The 21525-nt window shown below is 38.4% G+C and overlaps 1 protein-coding gene across 1 annotated transcript in view; it reads right to left on the minus strand.

Moving 5' to 3' along the window:
- LOC127619477 (potassium voltage-gated channel subfamily H member 8-like) overlaps positions 1–21525 on the minus strand; it is a 76682-nt gene that overhangs the window by 39399 nt on the left and 15758 nt on the right. Inside the window, exons 2-6 of the mRNA XM_052092323.1 lie at positions 18909–19142; positions 15404–15535; positions 9633–9763; positions 9301–9535; positions 7978–8135 (exon numbers count right to left, since the gene is read on the minus strand). Coding sequence (XP_051948283.1) covers positions 7978–8135; positions 9301–9535; positions 9633–9763; positions 15404–15535; positions 18909–19142 — 890 coding nt within the window. The remainder of the gene's footprint in view (positions 1–7977; positions 8136–9300; positions 9536–9632; positions 9764–15403; positions 15536–18908; positions 19143–21525) is intronic.

A 21525-nucleotide genomic window follows, 5' to 3' on the forward strand; every position in this document is an offset into this window, starting at 1 on the left:
CTGTGCCGATACAGCAGGACAACTACTATCATTTGCAAGGTGTTTCTGAGATCCACAGCGATAGCATTCACGAGAGGACGAAGCAGGTGCAGTAGTTGACGAAGGCTTTGAAGAACGCTTTGTAGACGGTGGCTTAAAAGGTGGTCTACGACGGAAATGTCCAGCTGCAGGTGAAGGCTTTGCATGTATTACTTGCACAGGAACAGAACGAGTATTTGATAATAATTTGGCTTGTTCACCAGCAGCTTCTGTTTGGGTGGCAATAGTAATGGCTTTTTCCAGAGTCAAATCAGATTCCAAAAGCAGAATCTCACGAATCCGATGACTGGACACATGCTCCACTAACTGGTCACGCTAACATTTCGGTCCAGAGTAGCTGCAAAGTCACAAGTAACTGCTAAGTCCCGTAAAGCAGCTACGTACTGAATTATAGTTTCCCTGGTGCCTGAACACGTTTCCTGAAAGCGTGGCGCTCAGCCACTATGTTCCGTCGGGGGTAAAATGCGCTTCCAAGGCGCAATCGCATCTTCCATCGAAGCACCTTGATTCGGCAAGGAATAGAACAATCTTTGTCCTTCAGTCCCCAGACAATGTAGCAGTAGTGCTCGTTTGCGCTCGACCGGCCATGCATCTCCAGATGCACCAACAACCAGCAAATAATTCCGGAACATCCGTAGCCACGTGCCGAAAAGAATAGTTGGTTCTCCAGGACATGGCAAAAATGGCATGGGAAATGTAGAAACAGCTGCCATCGTCAAAAAAAATACCTCATCGCCAATTTGTTATATCCTTAGTAAGAAAGAATGAAGGAGATTCTTAAATAAGGAATTCTTTAATGAACAGTATAAGTAGCCAACTAGTACAGCACGGATAGTAAGTAACTTGTGCAACGCTTCACTTCTCTTATCCCCCTATTCTCAATATTCACATATCACAAACCTCTACCGCCACCTACTGTCCAGTATGCACAGAAGAACACAACAAACGGTCATATAGAAGACTAGGGAAATTGAATTTGTCTGTGGAGATATGGGGCAGATATCTGAAGTTGCTGCATGTGTGATTATTATTATTTAAATTTGTATATATTTTACATTTTTATGTGTGTGTGTCTATAATCAATCCTAAGATGTTGTTAGGGGCCAGGGTGGGGTTGGGGATTGGGAGGGGGAGGGGTGATAGTGGGGGTTAATAGTTGATTCTGTGTATATGTTTTGTTTTACTGTGTTCATTGTGAATCAAAAAATGTGTTAATCAGACAGTAAACTGTGTCTTTAGGCAAACTTTTTACCTCAGTGGAATATTTACTTTTTGTATATTTTGGTTTTGTGACTGGGAGATGGCAATTGAATCCTATATTTTAATTTGATAAAAACAATGAAAAATTTAGATTCACGGCCAGTGAGAAATATTAATACCACAATTTCAGTAAACCAGACCATCCAAATGTTATTCTATACAGACATTCAGTAGGATGGCCATAACAAATTCCTTCACTGTATAGTATTTATTATTGAGGCTTTATATCGATCGAGCAAGTGAGTGAGAATGTAAATAATTTTAAATAGCCTATATGTATATTCCATAACTATTATTTTATTTTCAGTAAAGACAACATGCATCAAAAAAGGATCATACTTTTATTAAACTTTATTAACCTGAATGTGAACATTCACATGTTCTCATTACCAGGTTGGCAACACGCACACACACACACACACACACACACACACACACACACACACACACACACACACACACACTTCTTCGGTTGTCCATCGAAATCTGATGATGACGTCCACACATTTAACGGTGAGATCTTTGATGGCTGAACAGTCCTATCCTGGACCCACAAACTCTATTGCAGGTGGGGCATATATATATGTGGTAGTAGTGGTGGTATTAATGGCAGCCATGGCGGTGTGTCTCCTGGCTCTCTCCTGTTGTCTTCTGGTTGTCCTCTCAATCTCCAGCATACGAGCCCCATCCCCACAAAGCTGTAGCCAGATGGTACGATCAGCAGCAACATACTCCAGGTCCTCGGGTCTGATTTTACACTTTCTCAAAGCAATCTTCATTTGATCCTTATATCGCTTCCACATAAAGTTTTTAATACTGTACAAACTGTAACCCTAACCCTACCCTAAACCTAACCTTCACAGAAAACGTTCTGCATTTTTACATTTTCAAAAAACTTTAGTATGATTTATAAGCTGTTTTCCTCATGGGGACTGACAAATTGTCCCCACAATGTCAAAAATTTCAGGTTTTACTATCCTTGTGGTCTCCACAAAGTGATAAATACAAGCTCACACACACACACACACACACACACACACACACACACACACACACACACACAGTTGTGTTTCCATGTTTTATGGGGACTTTCCATAGACATAATGGTTTTTATACTGTACAAACTTTATATTCTATCCCCTAAACCTAACCCTACCCCTAAACCTAACCCTCACAGAAAACATTCTGCATTTTTACATTTTCAAAAAACATAATTTAGTATGATTTATAAGCTGTTTTCCTCATGGGGACCGACAAAATGTCCCCACAAGGTCAAAAATTTCGGGTTTTACTATCCTTATGGGGACATTTGGTCCCCACAAAGTGATAAATACACGCTCACACACACACACACACACACACACACACACACACACACACACACACACACACACACACACACAAACATCACTATTAGATCACATTGTCCAGTGCTTCAGGCAGTAACTAGCAGACAATATTCATCACAGCTTCTCTTATTATAATCAGACAGACAATCCCTCTGAGAACCAGGCCCTTCATGTCCCTGCAGCATTAAATAATAACCCATGCTGTAACAGCCGAAATCTTTCACTTGAAAATTAAATATTAATAAACATCAGGAGATTATGGTCTCAGAAGCAAAAGAAATGTGAACATTAATGCCATTAAATGAGAGAAGAAAGGCCGAATTTAACTGCTGGTTGAGAATTACAGGAGGGTGAAAACCAGGGTAGAGGGGGTTCATACACTGAAGTTTATTTGGCAATGTGTCAGTGTGGATTACAAACTAATACTCTCAAATGGCTAACAATGTGTAGGTTGTTAAGGGATGGTGAAAGGGAAACGGAAATGGAAAGAAAAAAGAAGGAGGTAAGGAAGGAAGTAATGTAGGGAGAGATGTGTAATGCATAACCCACATATTGATTGGACAACCAACACTGTTCTTGCTTCGAGCGCTTATACAGGGAGATCCAGCAGATTTGTCCGCAGTGCCGATGATGTACCATGACATGAGGGCAGTGTTCAGCCAGTCCCATGCCGCGACCCTCCCTCCTCATCGCCCATATGATTGTGCCATTAAACTGCTTCCTGGCTCCTCTCCTCCACAGGAACAGCTGTATCTGCTCTCGGCTCTTGAGAGGGAGGCCATGAACTGGTATATCAATGATTTTTTGGCAGCCGGTCTTATCCGCCCTTCCTCATCGCCTGCATGGGCTGGGTTCTTCTTTGTGGAGAAGAAGGATGGCTCGCTTAGACCCACCACAGATTGTTATCGTTATCCTTTGCCATTGATGTCCTCAGCCTTCAAACTATTGCAGGGGGCATCTGTCTCTCCGAAGTTGGACCTATGCAATGCTTATCACCTTGTTTGAATCAGGAAGGGGGATGAGTGGAAGACGGCCTTTAACCCTCATAGGGGCACTTCGAATATTTGGTTGACAATGTTCTGATCTTCTCCCAGAATCTTCTTCCAAGGTCCAGGACCATGTAGAGCACAGCAGGCATCGGCTGTTTGTCAAGGTGGAGAAATGCGCTTTTTATGCACAGTCAGTTCCATTCCTAGGGTTCATCGTTTCGTCCAAGGGAGTGCGTTTGGCCCTCCTAAAGTCAAAACCATCACTGATTGGCTAACCCCAGATTTCCGATCAGAGGTTCACTAGAAACTACAGCAAACTGGCCACGCCTTTGATGGATCTCACCTCCACCATAAAGACTTTTGCTGGTCCCCGCGGTCTGAAGCTGCATTCTCCAAATTAAAGGAGCGGTCCTCTATTGCACCTGTTTTGATAACTCCTGACCCTGCTAGTCAGTTCGTGGTGGAGGTGGATGCATCTGAGGTTGGTGTTGGAGTGGTTCTTTCACAGCGTTCTCCCTCGGATAGAAAGAAGCATCAATGTGCATTCATTCTTTTCACACCACTTAACACCGGCTGAACGGAACTACGATGTCGGTAACCGAGAATTGCTGGCTGTCCGGTTGGCCTTGGGTGAATGGCGTCATTGGTTAGAGGGTTTGGGGATACTTTTCGTGGTTTGGACTGACATGATCATAGAGTACTTCCGTAACACAAAACACCTTATCTCTAGACAGGCTTACTGGCCATTATTTTTCATTCTGTTTAATTTCACACTTTTGTATCGCCCGGGCTCTAAGAACATCAAGCCTGACTCCCTATCTTGATGTTTTGAAATCAAGACCTCAACCATCCCACCAGATACCATCCTACCTGCCTCTCAAGTGGTGGGCTTGGTATCCTGGGCGGTGGATGCTAAAGTCAATGCTGCGCTATGAAAATATATGAATCTCTATTTTTGGAATTATCAAATCATAAAATGAATAGCAAGGCTAAAGAATGAAACCATCTTTATTGCAATCTAGAATCTCATCTGTTTAGTGTCTTTGGGCATTACAACAATTCAGATTATTAAATATATGTTCACCTAGCGGGGTATGTTGTCCTACAATTATTTAAACAGCAAAACAATAATGAAGCACAAAATGATTTATAAAATAGCAAATATGTACTAATTGGCAATTTACAAAGATAAAAAACTTTGTTTGGACATAATAAATAATGTATTGTAATACATGATATCGTAATAAATAAATCGTAAACAATTTAAAACACACAATCTGCGCTGACCTGACATTTATGAAGAATATTTGTTCTGAGAACACAGTTGAACCTTTTGGTTAATGTATTCATTATTGGCATTAGTTTAACCATCCTTAACCTTACTACTGTTGTATTGTTTAGTACGGTGCTGTTATTTTACAATTTAAATGTGGAAAATGCATTGTATGTTTGCAAAAAAGTTTAGTAGCAATTAATGATCATTCAATTTCAGGTGAGAAGAGATCACGTCCCAGTCACCTCTGATGACACCTCTAACACTTCTGATGAAAAGGACTTCTTTTCAAGTATGAAACACACATACAGTCAGGAAAGTGCCACACAAACACACACACACACACACAGAGCACACAGCTGGTGCAGCTATCCTTATGAGGACTCTCCATAGACATATTGATTTTTATACTGTACAAACTATAGATTATATACACCCTAACCCTACCCCAAAACTAACCCTCATAAAAACGTTCTGCATTTTTACATAAAAAAAAAAAAAAAAGTTTTTTAAATTACTAGAATAAACCACTTTTATAGCATAATACCCTTGTAATTACCAGTTTTTAACCTAAAAAATGTCCTCGTAAACCACCTAAACCCACACACACACAAACTTGTTTTTATATCATTGTGTTGACTCTCTTTAGACTTCCATGCATTTCATGGATTTTATAAAGATCTAATGACAATTTCTATTAGCCTGGTCTCCTAAGCAGCCAAATTGGCCTGGTTGCTAGGGTGGGTAGAGTCACATGGGGTAACCTCCTCGTGGTCTCTATAATGTGTGGTTCTCGCTCTCAGTCAGGAACATGGTGAGATGTGTGTGGATGCCACGGAAAATAGCGTGCACACGCGCTACGTCTCCACAGTAATGCGCACAACAAACCACATGATAAGATTGAGGCAACTGAGATTTGTCCTGCACCACCTGGATTGAGGAGAGTTACTATGCCACCACGAGGACTTAAAGTGAATTAAAGGGAATTGGGCATTCCAAATTGGGGAGAAAAGGGGAGGTGGTGATATGCACAAAGAATGCGAAATGCCAAAAACAAAAGAAAGTGGAGATTTATAGTAAAAATGTACTTAAATATTGATCTGTTTCTCACTTATACTTATTATATCTCTTCTGAAGAAATTGATTTAACCACTGAAGTCATATGGATTACTTTTATGCTGCCTTAATGTGCTCTTGGAGCCTCACATTTCTGGCCACCATTCACTTGTATTTTATGGACCTACAGAGCTGAAATATTCTTCAAAAAATCTTTGTTTGTGTTCTGCAGAAGAAAGAAAGTCATACACATCTGGGATGGGTGATGGTGAGTAAATAATGAGAGATTATTTGGGGTAACTATCCATTTATTCGACCATTTCTTTTTAATTTTGATACTTAAGTACATTTGAAAGCAAAGTATTTTTGTACTTTTACTCAAGTGAAAATTTAAAAGGAATAATTTAATTTTACTGGAGTAATATTTCATCAGGGTATCTGTACTTTTACTCAACTTAGTGTACTTGATCCACCACTGGTAATTGGAGAAGATGTTCTGTATGGGAACACCTTAGATACAACAAGGTCCGTATTACAGCAACACTATAGTAGAGTGCACTGTGTTTCTCTCTGCATGTCTCTCACTGTCCCCATCTTAATAAGCCTCAGTGGATTTCAAGAATCAAGAAAAAGTTTTGCCATACAGAGGGATGCAGGGTTTATTACTGCAAGTGTCATCACTGTAAGTGTGTGTGTGTGTGTGTGTGTGTGTGTTTGTGTATGTGCGTGAATGCGTGCATCGATCCCATTTATTATGCGTGTGTGTGTTTGTGTGTGTGCGTGCGTGGGTGCGTGCGCGTGTGTGTGTGTGTGTGTGTGTGTGTGTGTGTGTGCGTGCGTGTGTCCAATTGGCCCTGATCGATTCCGCCAGCCTGGATTGGCCAGAAAAGCTGACAGTCTTTTTCTCTGAATTAAACCAGGGAGCTCTGTGACCCTTTGCTTTTGTAGAGGAGTTGGCAGAGGCAGTGTCAGCCAATTTCCGTGCCTGTTATACATCTTTGTTTGTACCTGAACCCAGGATCACTCATTAAAAGTTCTACATCCATGATGTCATCAAAAGGACTTCACAGTCTACCCACGCAGGGTCACCTAGCTTCAGCTCAGCAGGGTGTCGCTACTCAACAATTTGTTTTAGACTTAAGAAAGCACAAGATAAATCATTGAGCTAAATACAAAGTGCTGGAGGGGCTAAAAAAAGAATACCTGGAAATCCCAAGCCTAGTCGTGACTGATTTGGAGGTACAGGAGGAATCTGCAGACTCTTTCTTTATACGCTGATTAAGGGGAATATCTTTAGAATTCAGTGGAATGAATTTAAACTTGCTAGACTGTTTTTAACCAAACTGAGAGTGCTACTACATTCTTTGGTAGCTGAAAGTATAATCTATTTAATTTTGTGAATGTATTCTAGAAGATCAGCAGGTGCAGACCAGTCTAATGTGGTGAGCTGGTCTCCCAGCCTGGCCAAGATGGTCAAGCTGGTCTGTTTTTGTTTTTTAATCCCTTTTTCTCCCCAATTCTGAAATGCCCAATTCCCACTACTTAGTAGGTCCTCTTGGTGGCGCGGTTACTCACCTCAATCTGGGTGGTGGAGGACAAGTCTCAGTTGCTGAGACTCACGTGGCTCATCATGCATGAGACCGAGAAGACTCACAGCACTGGAGGCTCATACTATTCTCCGCAATCCACGCACAACTTACCACGTGCCTCATTGAGAGCGAGAACCACTAACCACTAAATACTCGTTGAGCTACCCAGGTCCCAAGCTGGTCTGTTTTGATGGTTTTAGATGGGGTATTAGTCAGCTGGTCAGGATGGTCAACTAGCTAAACACCAGTCCAGGATGGGAGTCCAGCTTAATATCAAAGACCAGCAAACCACCTCCAAGTTGTTTATTCATTGGAGATATAAGTATAATACATTGAAAATGTATTTCAAAGCTGTGAAAATGTATTCCTGCAGGGATTTATGTGCATAAGTTTAAAAATGTTTAAATAAATGCATTACTCACCACGCTGATTTTGAAAGCGTAAAGGAGATCAAAGGGCAGAGCGGCAACCAGATCGATGATGAACCAGGTAGTCAGGTAATGGATGCAGATCTGCCGTGCATCAAAGATCACCTGTCCCGACTTACTCACGTACGTGGTGCGGAAACTGAACACTATGTCTGGTGAAAGTGACAGACAGAGAAGAGTCAGCGTCTTCATTCCAAAAACACACCATCAGCATAATCTCCCTGAAAAATAATTTGTCCATTGAGACTTTTATTACAGCACTGTGCTTTTTAGCCAGCTATATACCAAGAGACTGTTATCAGTGATGAACAATGAAAAATGAATGGCCTGCCACCATATCTGAACACCTAGAGTTTCAAACAAAGGTATTATCAGAGTCACAAAGACAAATTAACGTTCATGGAACAGCATTTAAAGAACAAAGATAAAGAGATAGACAAAGAGTGTGTGAATTGTAGGTCATTCATTGTATTACACTCAACTAAAATCAATAAAACAATAATATTTTGCATAGGTTTCACATATGACCAACACAGGAATAACAAACATCTTCTCATTAATATCTTACAAACAGACAAGTGCTAAAGGACAAGTGTTGTCTGGGATTATAAATGCAAAACAGGTTCTTGATATTTGCAAAATACCCAAACATTTTTTAATTTGACAACCGTGATCTGTGCAAAATATTTTATTATGCAGTTGATAAACTGTTCTGGGTGGTTTTCAGTGAATGCGGTTGCGGTTAGGGTGTTCTCTGTGTTGTTAGGGTGTTGCTACATGTTTGTTATAGTGTTCTGTGTGGTGGGCCCAAGTCAAAAGTGCCCATCCCAAGTCTCTATGATATTCCATTCACTAGATATGGCACAAATTTCTTGAATTTAATTGTATGGTAATTTTTCACCTGTTTTGTTGTCCACCATTAAAAGAAATGTAGGTCTGATCACTAATGCTTCAATTCAAACAAAATAAGTTTGTTTGAATCCCAAACTTTAAGTATGTTCAACAAAAGTGATACTTGCTTTAGCAAACACCACTAATAATCAGGCTATATAATATAATATTATTATGACGCAAGGTAATAAAGATGGTATCGCATTAATCACAGGGCAAAATCTTGTTAACTGAAGATGTCAAAGAGCATGAAACTGATTTAAAGACTTTATTATGATCATGTGAAAAGATATAGAGTTTATGTTATAAATTAAGAATCACTTAAAAGGAGGGTTAGGAAAAACATACAATGTTTTATATTATTGACCCAAGGACCATGGTATAAAACAAAATATAATATCAAAGATCAAAATTCCATTCCATTACCTATGATGAACAGAATCTCGACAGCAATATCAGTGACGGTGGTGCTACGTGTAAAGTCGTGATCACCAATGAAACAAACGTTGTATGGCACCGTCACGGCGACATAGAACGTAGCCAGAAGGATCAGCCAATCCCAACCTGCTTTGAAGGTACTGAAGTGGAGAAGAATGAACCTTGATTTCTTTGCATCAGCAACTTTATATTCAGGGAGCGCCGGTGGATCACCAAACACATTCTGTTACCATGATAGACAGAGGAAGAAAGATTATGACAACGGGTGGAACAACGGGTGGCTGGATTGTTTTATATCCTCAGTATTTGTATGGTCTCACCTTGTTAAGTTTAATTTTACTCTGTTTTTGACGGTTATGCAGGTGTCCTGAAATGTGGTACAGAACTGTGCTAGATCGCAGCCGATTGGAGCCAAATGGAGACCCACCCTTGACCGGCTCATGACGGCACCCTGTGGAAGGGTTGTTATAAAAGTCAATGGCATTGTGGGACACAATCCTTCAAGAAATAAAAACAGTCCACACAAAAACAAATTGCATTAATGCCCAATACACCCATACCAAAGAACACTATGGAATTCCTATGGAATGTATTACGGCACTCAGGTGTTTATATATCATACTTTTTAAATGTTTTAAATTTTGAATGACAAAAATCGTATTATTTCACCTTACTTAAAGAATACTTATAAATCTGAGTAAACATACTTATTTGGCTAAATAGCAAAGTGGACTAGGAATTGTATGTGTGTTTATTGCTAACTTTTTTATTAACTTGTAAGAATAGCAATAATTAAGCCAGTATTTATAATTAAATCAGTTATTAAATCAGTGTTTATTTGAGTTTGCTACATTTTGATAATTTTAGCTGTTTACACCTGGACAACAAAGAAACCTTTTGCCTATTTTGATATAAGTTGGTATTAGTGGGAAACCGTAAATAATGTGGGCAATTTTTCTCTAACATGTGGTCATGTAACATACAGGAAAGAAACATTTAAACCATCATCCATAAACAGCTTGTATTTGCTCCAGAAACATTTAAGTCCACACAGAGGAATTTTTCTGCCAATGAAGGAAAATACTGTATATAATGTAGGGAGTGATATTTGCTGCTTTGTGATAAATAAGTCTGCATCAGTGTTTGCAAGCACATAGTGCGAATGATTTTGTCACTATTATTGAGTGTGGTTTTATTCAAAGTGGCCTGTTTTCCTTTTACTGACCTCCATACTGCTGTTACACAAAAGCTGATGTGAAACAAGAATAACTTAGTTTCTGCTGGTGACCTGCTTACACTCGTGGCTTTTAGTCTCAAGGGCTCTGTTGGCACAATGTTTTCATTCCAACCATGAACACACCAGTTTCAATTGATCAAGTGACTGTTAACTAGTGTAGTAATTTAATATGATTTGGTCATTAAAGACTTCCTAGACTGGAGATGGTTTGACCAGCAGAGTTGTGTTTCCTGTGTTGAAATATTTCTTATTGAGACAGGAAGTTAGGGTGGGGCTTATCAATGGGCTAGTCCTTTTTTTTTTTTAAATAGCCAAGTCTTTAGTTTACATCTTAGCTAGAAAAAACTAAACAAGCTATGATTTGCTACTTGCTATTGCAAGTCACAGCTCACAGGCAAGTGGTATTTATAATTAAGGGACAGTGTTGAGTAGTAATGGACTATATGTAATCTGTATTATGTAATCAGATTACAAATCTATAGTGCTTGTAATTAGATACATATAATTTGTAGATGTGTATAATCTGATTACATTTACTTTTAACGGATTACATAATTACAAAATGATTGCATTATCTATCAATCTTCACTTTAAGAGGCTCCTTTCATTAAACATTAGTCATATACATTTTTATTAAAAATGACAATGAAATGAAAGGATTGCATTTATTCATCATTTTAAGGAAGTGGTGTCTTTGTTTCTTGAAAATTTCCATCTAGTTGTCAACCTCATTTAAAACAACAGTGGGAGGAGCTTCAGTCATAGTGACTTCATTGTTACTAACGTTAACACGATTTCCATAAAATGTCATTTAAACAATTTGGACCATGTTGTTTGGTAGCTGGATGGTCCCTGGATGCCTGGAACTAATAGAAATTAAAATGTTTAGATTTCTGAAAAAGCAACCACAAAAAGGACACATGAACCGCAGCAGCGAGGCGAGATGGCTGGATATGTGCAGTACTAATACCTGAAGGATATGTAGCAGCACACAACTTATCTCATTTTATAAATACATTTTGGGATACATAACTTCAGGTAAATGTTTTAATGTTTGTCTTATTTAAAGGATTCGGTAATGAATCTGACGCGGCCGCGTTGCATGTGTCTGTTTATGTTTAAATTTATTGTTTAAGTTAATTTATGCATAAAATTTTATGTTTACTGTTCAGCCGGTTCCCGCCTCCTCCTTGCCGTCCTTAGACTGTTACAGTGGTGCTGAAACCCAGGAGGGAGGCGGGATGCGCTGTTGCGGAGTCCTCGCTACTGCCATCTGCCGGTGGAGCAGCCGTGGCCATCTGCTGTTGGAGCAGACGCGGCCATCTGCCTGGGGACGGAGGGGTCGCTGCTGGCCGCCGAGAGCCGTTCCGTCTGCCAGGGGCTAGAGGACTTGCTGCCATCTACCGGGGGGAGGACCAAGCTGTCATCTACCAGAGGGCAGAGGAGCGGTTGAGGACTGGGCGACAGCGTGTCCGGGAACCAGCAAGCAAGTTTTTCTCTCTCTCCCTCTGTCACTCTGCCTTGCTCTTCCCCTCTCCCACCTATCATCTCTCTCAGGGCTCCACAAAGGCGGGAAAGACCTGCCGGCAGGCACGACCAGAAGGGCAACGCCACTCCTCTAGGAAGATAGGGGAGGGAAGCGTGTCATGCCAGGGGTTTCCCCAGCCTGAGTCGGACGATGGAGGAGTCAGCCGGATCCCGCCTCCTCCTTGCCCTTCCTTAGACTGTTACAACCTCATTATTTATTTTCAGTTTTTGCACATATCTTATTTGTTCTGTTTTAGCTAGACTCATTTTGCTTTGACAGTCCTGGGTTATAAAAATGCTGCTAGCATTCTAATTCCTTTGTTATTGTTTACATCTTTTAAATGTTCTATACACTAAAAATTTGAATTTTCATTATAACGTGCACATAAGTAATTCTAAAATAGTTTGATTAGATGACTTAAAAGTGTAATCTTAAATATATTGGTACTGATTATTTTAGTTGCGTATTTTGTTATTAGTACCAGATTACATTTTTAGAAGTAATCAAACCAACACTGTTTAGGGAGAGGGAGGGGCCCTGCGAATGAGATCAATCATCAATATTTCCAAGAACAGAAAGACTGTGTTGAATGTGTATATCTAAAAAAAAGTTTGTTTTGGTTCTCAAACTGTTTTAAACTACTGCACCCCTTTATGGTGTATTTTTCCCCCACTGCACCCCAAAAATAAATAAACAAATATGCGATTGAAAACACTCCTTTATTTAAGAAGTTTAATATTGATGTAAATATGAACAAATTTCATTGCAATTTTGTAGACTTCAAGTATTTCTCTTAAACATTGCTTCAAGTTTTTAAAGTTATAATTCAAGAGCTAGTAATAAAACAGAGTAATAAAATAGAGAACAGATTAAACATGCTTAAAGTATTTCAGTAAAAGCAGCAGTTAAACATTAAAAACATTGTGATATATAAGATTAAAAAGTAATTAGTAACTAACTAAAATGAACTACTGAAATTATTGACATAATCTTTACTGTGTGATTATTATATACACTATTAATACAGATTTGATACAGTTAGAGTTTGACTGAAAAGAAGACCTGTTATTGAAATGTATTGGGTTTACAGCTACTAAAGTTATCCAGCCAAGTACAGTGAGTGCTTTTCTCTTTTTCTTTCCAAAATTGTTGTTTTATTAATATTAATAATAGGCTTGTAACAGCTGCAGCAGGTCTATTAGGCTGCTTTAACACATCACACAGATCCAGTATTTTGAGATATACCATTTTTGTCCTGTCTGAATCGTGTAATACATTAATGGCTGTTTTACATGAATATCCCATCAAGATGGTGCAGATTTGTGTCCCATCTGTTTACACTCTCATAATACATTAGCGGTTGTGGGCATTTGAAAGCAGTCGGCTGTAGTCAAACTGTGCACGGTACGGAATTGAGTCATTAATCGGTACTGCCGGTAGTTTTAACAGTTGGCTAATAAAATATTAAACTGAGCAGAGACATTGTGGCACCCCTAGCCGGTTCTGGCGGCACCCAGTTTGGGAACAACTGCACTAGCTTATAGATGGCCTCGAAGCTAATATCGTCACCTTCCTAAAATAATGTCCTAAGTCATTTTTTGTCAAAATCTTTTTATTTTTTTGCCTAAAACATCTCCTCATGATATTTGGTTCAGTTTTTTGTGTTTTCTGAAAAACCTAAAAAAATGACATAGGACATTATTTTAGAAAGGTGACGATATATATGTCCCCATGAAATCTGCATCTAATTTAGTCTTGAAATCACTGCTATACATGCAAACCAATCCACCAATAAGAGACAAATCCAAAAACTAAACATTCAACTTCTACTGAGTGCTTGAAAGTGTACTGGACAAATAACCCAATGCCTTTGGAAAGAGTTGTGTTTATATTTACATTTTACATAAATCTTTTTGGCAGATGTTTTCTTTCCAAAATCAACATACAAGAATGTGCTCCAACTGTGTTATGACAATAAGTCCTTAGCAATTAGCAAAAAAAATAAAAAATAATACTATGAAAAAGTGCCAACAAGAGAATTATAGTGAAATGCTTACACAGTGATAAAACAAGGACCAAATGTGTGGAGTCTCTGTGGATATTGACCATATGTCTGTGTGTGTGTGTGTGTGTGTGTGTGTGTGTGTGTGTGTGTGTGTGTGTGTGTGTGTGTGTGTGTGTGTGTGTGTGTGTGTGTGTGTGTGTGTGTGTGTGTGTGTGTGTGTGTGTGTGTGTGTGTTTTGTGATTTACTGAGGACAATTTTGTAAGTTACAAATTAGTAATTACAAGGGTATTATGCTATAAATGTGATTTATGAGGACATTTCTAGTGTCCCCATAATTCAAATCGCTTAAAAATCATACTAAACAATGTTTTATTGAAAATGTAAAAATGCAGAATGTTTTCTGTGATGATTAGGTTTAGGGGTTGTGTTAGGTTTAGAGGATAGAATCTATAGTTTGTACAGTATAAAAGTCATTATGTCTATGGAAAGTCCTCATAATGATAGGTAGACCAACGTGTGTGTGTGTGTGTGTGTGTGCGTGTGTGTGTGTGTGTGTGTGTGTGTGTGTGTGTGTGTGTGTGTGTGTGTGTGTGTGTGTGTGTGGCATTTTTAAATCAGCCAGCTTAGGAACCAAGAAGAGAGCTAGGCTGCCAGTCTCGATCGCCGAGGGCAACAGGGGGAAATGCCACTCACTGCAGCACTAGTGAACAAGGTACCAAGGGAAACCAAAGCAGAAGTAGGAAAAGGAGGGATGGAGTGAGAGACAGAAAGAAAGAGAGAGAGAGAGGCAGAGGGACACAGGTGAAGGGGGTGGAGGATTGCTGGTTATTAGAGAGGGATAGAGATCACTTCAGCCTCCAGGGCCAGAGGAAAGGAGAAACAGAAACTCATCCATAAAAGGCGGCAGTCAGCAGGGAGTCCAGCGGCCTAACACTTATTATAGAGATTAATAAATGTACTCCCAATTTATTAGCAGCATAGGTCATAGATGGCATCAGAGAGATAGAGAGATACGGGAGGGGGGAACAAAAGACAAAATGTAAAAGGAAAAGAAAAGGAGAGAGAGAGGGATAAAGAGAGAGTGGAGGTGAGGAAACACTGTTGCAATGGGATTCCCTGCTCTGCACGGTTTTCATTGGAGCTGGAGGCCAAATCTGATCTGGGTTACTAGTCGAACTATAAACAGATATTTTTCATCTCACCTTCCCTTAACGAGCACAAAAACAGGAACATTTGAAAATTGCAGAGAGAAAAATCATACATTTCTTGCCATCCAGAAAATTGTGCACACACAGAAAAATACATTCATCATGTGCTAACCTTCTTTCTTTTCCTCAAGGATAGATTTGGCTTTAGTGTCGGTGATGTCTTTAAAAGAGGCAAGGAAGAGGACCACATCTCCTTTCTCATTCTTTATAGGCACAATATCCAGCAGACACCAGAACACACTACCTGCAGGAGAATTGAGAGAAGAACATTACAATTCTACATAAAGACACGCACAAGCCTATACATGAATACACACAGTGCTGATGATGTACAGTACTAGAACTTTGTGGGGCAGTATATACAGTATGTTGTAATAGATAAAAATATGCAATTGTTACCATGAGAAGCTATTGCTATCTGATCTGAACTAAATATAAATTTAGTTGGTGTAACCTGATGTAGTCAGGTTGATTCATTCATTTTTAAGTCACACAGAGATTTCAATTCTGTCATTATTTACTCACCTACATGCTGTTCCAATCTCAATTTTTTTATTTATTTATTTTTTTTTTTTTTTGTGGAACACAAAAATTTATAATTCCTAATTTTCTGTGGAAGTATTTTAATGACAAATGTCTTTAAAAAAGAAAAAAGAATGCCGAATTGCACTTAATAAAAAATAAAACACATTGCATTAACAGTGCTTGCATTTTGGTGGATGCAATTTCATATGTTTGGATATTTAAGCTATGAATATTTCAGTTGAAAATGTTTCACACAAAATTGGACAATCTTTCCTTGCTGCTACTATGCTTTACCACTGTTGAATTTCCAACCGAATTTTTACCGCTGAAAATTTGCTAAGCGAAATATAATTGACAGAATATTACCTGTCGAATAATAATGATGAAAATAAATGGAATATTATGGATATAACCTTTGGAAGGTGAATATTTCTTATTACATTTTTAATGATTACATTTTGTGCTGATTGATAATTCATAGCTTAAATATACAACCATATGAAATTGCATTCCCCAAACAGCAAGCACTGCTAATACAATGCTTTTATTTTTCACTTAGTGCAATTCATCATGCTTTTTGTTTCAAAGACATTTGTCATTAATATACTTCCATAATTTACTCTTTTCCACACAACAATAATTCATAGTGACCATGGCTATCAAGTTACTAACTGAAAGTTGTCCATATGGTTTGGGCAATATATTCCAAGTCTTCTGATAGCTTTGTGTGAGGAACAGCAAATAAGCCGTTATTCACTGAAATTCTTGCCCTTCTGTTGAAGCTTTGAAATCTTAATCATGATTACTTTCAGCTTAAAATATAGCACCTTGATGGGTTGCACTAAATTTGATGACATTGACAAATCACCACTGGCATGTGTCATAACAAAACACAATGCACCAGTTCAAATATGCAGTATGGAAAATGAGATTTCAGAAATGCAGTATACCAGAAGATTATCTGTAAATAGCAACCTAAATTTCAGTCTGTTCGTATGGCTTCAGATGTTATAGAATACAGCACACAAGTCATATAGACTACTGTTATTGTGCTTTTATGGTGTTTTTTGTCCTATTTGGACAGCCGTGGTCACAATGGGCACATACACACTGCAGCTAAATTTGGTTGTCAGTTCACCTTTTAGTGCTTTTTCCTGTCCTGTACACACATAGTTCATAATACGGGAGCGACAACCACATTTTACAACCAAATTAACCTGCATTTTCAGAAATTCCACGTAGTGTGTACAAAACCAAACTGAACAATTAGTTGTTAATGACATGATTGATGGCACGTGTGAGATGTGTCCATCTTCTATTGGTGTAAATCACACAAGCAGAGGTATGTGTCTTCATTCATTCATATATTCCAGTCTGTCTCTCTCATCTTTAATTTCTGTCATCAGCCCTGCGGTCTCAGGGTAACCCATACATTGTAGTCCAGAGAGAGTTTAACAGCAGCTGCTAAGACATGCGTAAACAAAACACAGAGATTCTGTATACAGCAGCTAACTAAAAATTGACAAATGATAATGCATCTCTGGTAATTAGTCTCTTTGCTCAAAAACAGGGAGCACAAAAAGAATTAAAGTGGTGGCATTCTTGTTTCTTGTTTACATCCACAAGATGCTGCAGCGTTGCTATAGTAATTACTTGTCAGTCATTGCAATTGCATCATGCATCATTGCATATGCAGTCCTGTATTCCGTACACACATGAAAAGAAATTGTAGGGATTTAAATATGGTTGCAACTCCCGAAACTTTGTAGTGTGTATGTGGCCTATAAACTGGCTTGTATGAAAAAGAGTTGCATGCGTTTTCTTAAAAAAATCTCTTTTTGTGAACCAAAGAAAATAATAATAGCATACAGCTTTTGGAACAACATGAAGGTGAATAAATAAAATGTAATTTTCCACCCTTGGGTGAACTATAAGCTTAAATTATATTTTTGACATGAATAAAACCAATACATTTTCTGTTACCAACAGAAGAACATTTCTAAGTTGCCTGACAAAAACATTTTCAGCATTTTTAAACTATGTTAAAACCTGGCATTAAAAACAGATCAGGAAAGCAAGAAAGAGCCACATCATGTATGATATACAATTGTTATGCAGAGTAGGTACATTTGTGTGAATGATTGTTTGTCTGTGTGGGTATTGAGCGGTGTGAGTGTATGTGTGTGACAGGGCATTATGTGTGCTCAGTTGTGTGTGTGTGTGTGCATGTGTTTCTAGTAGCCGAAACTCGAGGCCTCTGGGGGAATTCCGTGTGATTGCTTTCAGCTGGTGAAGTCTTTGTCAAATCTCTCATTTCCGCACGTAAAAGCCTCACCATTATAGAGAAGAAAAAGGGAGTGAAATAATAACGATCTCTAGAACAAGTGCACTGGAGATTTTCTATTCAATATAGAACAAAGGGTGAGAGGAGAATGAGCACGAGAAAGGTGCTGAATGAGAGAGAATGGGGGAGGTATAGCAAGGAGTTAAAACACAGTAAGAATTGGGTTAAAATCTTCATGGATAGTCTAACATGGGAGGTTAAAAAACCCTTAAAAAAGTACAGTGGCAGTACTATGATATGAGACGGCCCATTATACACTAGAAATAAAAAACGCTTTAATGCAACCACCAGGAAGAACCAACAGAATGAAGCTGTATGCAGAAAGACAACATATTTTGTCAAGCGTTTTTTTCCCCATAATTAAGCTCAAGACTTTTATGCTTTAAAAGCTCAATGAACCGTTTTTCTTACCATCATTTAGCTGCAGTATTCCACAACAAGCAAACAGTGTCCCATATGGATTTTATATGGAACACAATTTTGGAGGGGAGGAAGATTTGTTTCTGTTTTCCAGGAAAAGACTGCAAATATAAATTGCATATACTGTATCTGCTATAGGTTTATTTTACTTTTATTAGTATACTAGCGTAAAGATGATGATAAATCTAACAGCCATGGACTAAAAGCCACAAAACTCCAAAAAGCCACACCTGATTTCATGGGCTCTTTAAAATAATCTCTAAAGTTTAACTTTTTAGTAATGCAGAGTTTTGCAATGCTGTCACCAACAAAATAATTTTCCTCTCACCACTCTTTTTGTAGAACATTATCTCCTCCTTGAGCTCGCTCCGTTCCTCAAGAGCAGAGTCCACGTGAAGAATGATATGCTCGCTGGTCTCCGGCCCATACAGAAACTTGCATGCGCAGCTCTGCTGCATGACCTCGGTGCGTACAAATCCTGTGAGCTCGCAGAAGCCATCTGAGCAGTACACGATTGGGAAGCCTTTGGACACTTGTGCATTGGCCAGGATGAAGTTGCTGTCTGTTTTAAACACACAGACATGTCAAAATATTAGCCTACTAATGTTGATTATGGCCTCTGTCCTGTTATTCTTATTTGTTAAACAGATGTTCCAGTCAGAGTTTAAGTGTGATATTTTCCCAAAAGCCATGTTGGCACAGATTCTTACAGCAAGAGGCAAAGGGAAAAATCAGGTTCAAAGATGACAAACAAAGATGTTAAATACTTTCTCTTTTTTTTCAGCATAATTTGGAGACAACTACAAATAAGCCATTTATAGGCTGATTTCCCCCCAAAGTGTAAAAATGATTGTAGCTTTGAGACACTATAAAAGAAAAACTCTTTGAGCTTCACAACCAACCTAAATTGATGCTGTCCAAAACATGCTGTCGTACTTTCTTGTGTTCCAAAGTGAATGTGAGTAAACGGCTACAGAATTTTCATTTTTGGGTCTACTAACCCTATAAGGATATGTCTTGAATCATAACCTGTGTACTCCAGTTTTGTACTCTGTACACTTTTGTACTCTTTGAGATTTGAAAACATTCAAGTGGAACTAGAGTTTTACTGTTTCGTCAAGCCATCTGAGCACAAGCAACTGAATTGACAAACCAATGCTGATTAGACAAGACTGCTGTAATATTGTCTTCGGTCTGGTCTTCCCAAAAAACAACTCGGGTAGGCAACAAATAATTCAAAATGAAGAAGAATAAACTGAAATTAATTCCAGCACACATTGTATGTTTAACACCTAAATAGGATTTATTAAGCAATTTGTTATTTCATTCAAAACCTTCATTAGGTTTATGTCTAAATATCTAAAATGCTTCTGGGCAGTTTATGGCATCCTTTTGGTCTTCTGACACCATGTTCTTTGTTGTTCCAAGGGACATGAAAAAGACCTAAGGTGACACAGGTATCAATATCTATTGTCCTCACCAAAAATCAAACTGCCAGAATGCCTCCATTATATAAGACTGTTTTCATTTAGAAATATATAGCATATTTTTTTCACATAATGAAAGTGAATGGTGACTGAGGCTAACATTCTGCCTAATATCCCCTTTTACATTCCACAACAAGTTCAGAACAACATGAGGGTTAGTAAATGATGACAGAATTTTTTCATCTATCCCTTTAATGCTTATTTTTTTGGTCAAGCTTTTATTTATCATCCTTATTTAAATGATCTTGAATCAATTTATTTTTTATAAACTTTCTAGCACATATGACCTTGCATGACATGTCTCAGATAGAAAGCTTCAACAACTCTTCATGTCATCATATTGTTACTTTGATGTGATTTCTTACATAACTAAATTCCTACCTGGATATTTGTTTTTGTAGTCAATGTTGTTGAATTGTTTTGCACTGCTATTGTGTCAAAACAGATTAATAGAATCCAAGCGTCATAAATGAATACACCAACACTGCCTTGTAATTGTTCCACAAAGGACAGCTCATGAGCCTCGTCCCTGAATCCCAACGAAGAATACATTATTAAATGCTGGCATTTACGAAAACTATTCACATTGAGTGGAGACAGACATTTAGAGCTGAACGACTTTACCGAGCCTTGTTCTGCTCACATAAGCAAAAGTAAAGTTGTGCTCTCATTTATAACATTGTGTCTGTGGGGAGGGGTCAGACCCAGAGAGACATAAGAGGAGGAATGTTCAGAGAGAAATAACATTTAAAAATGAAAGACTGAAATGGCTAGGGAAAGAGAGAGTGAGAGAGAGAAAAAGAAAAGATAAGGGGTTAAGAGAATAAAAATCCCTAAGTGGTGGTCTGCTGTAAAGTCATGGATGTTACAGGAACAATTTGGGCAACATGTCCCAGAGGAAACATCTCTCTATCTTTCTGTCCATCTTCTCACTCACAGGTGAAAACCTCTGGCCCAAAAATATGACAACAGCCTAAAAGACCCACTTATCCAATCCAATATCAACACAAAATAGCTCTTATATGAAACTAGAGCTGTGTGTGTGTATGTGTTCAGGGTTCGACATCAAAGACTTTAGATTATATTTCTTGTAGTTGACATTTGTACTTGTCCTGCCAATATTTTCACTAGCCCCAGAACAAAAATGTTATACATTTTTGTATAGCAATGCAACTTTTTAATGTGTCCAAAATATATATAATTAATTAAACATTTACTTTAAAAAATAAATTGTCGAGACCAATTGCTAGTCCGAAAGTTTAAGACTTAAGTTTAAGCGCTTTTTGTAAAAACTGGCCTAGAACTCTCTCACACGGCCTTAAAGTTGAGCACTTAAGTTTGTGTACTATCTGAATGTGTGATTTGTGCATGTATCTCTTTCATTCAAAATGTATCATGTCCTACACATAGTCAAATGTTCTCATGTGTGCACTTTCACAGAGTGCACAGGCAAAAATA

This window comes from Xyrauchen texanus, chromosome 26, assembly GCF_025860055.1.
Source record: "Xyrauchen texanus isolate HMW12.3.18 chromosome 26, RBS_HiC_50CHRs, whole genome shotgun sequence".
NCBI classification, from domain to species: domain Eukaryota; kingdom Metazoa; phylum Chordata; class Actinopteri; order Cypriniformes; family Catostomidae; genus Xyrauchen; species Xyrauchen texanus.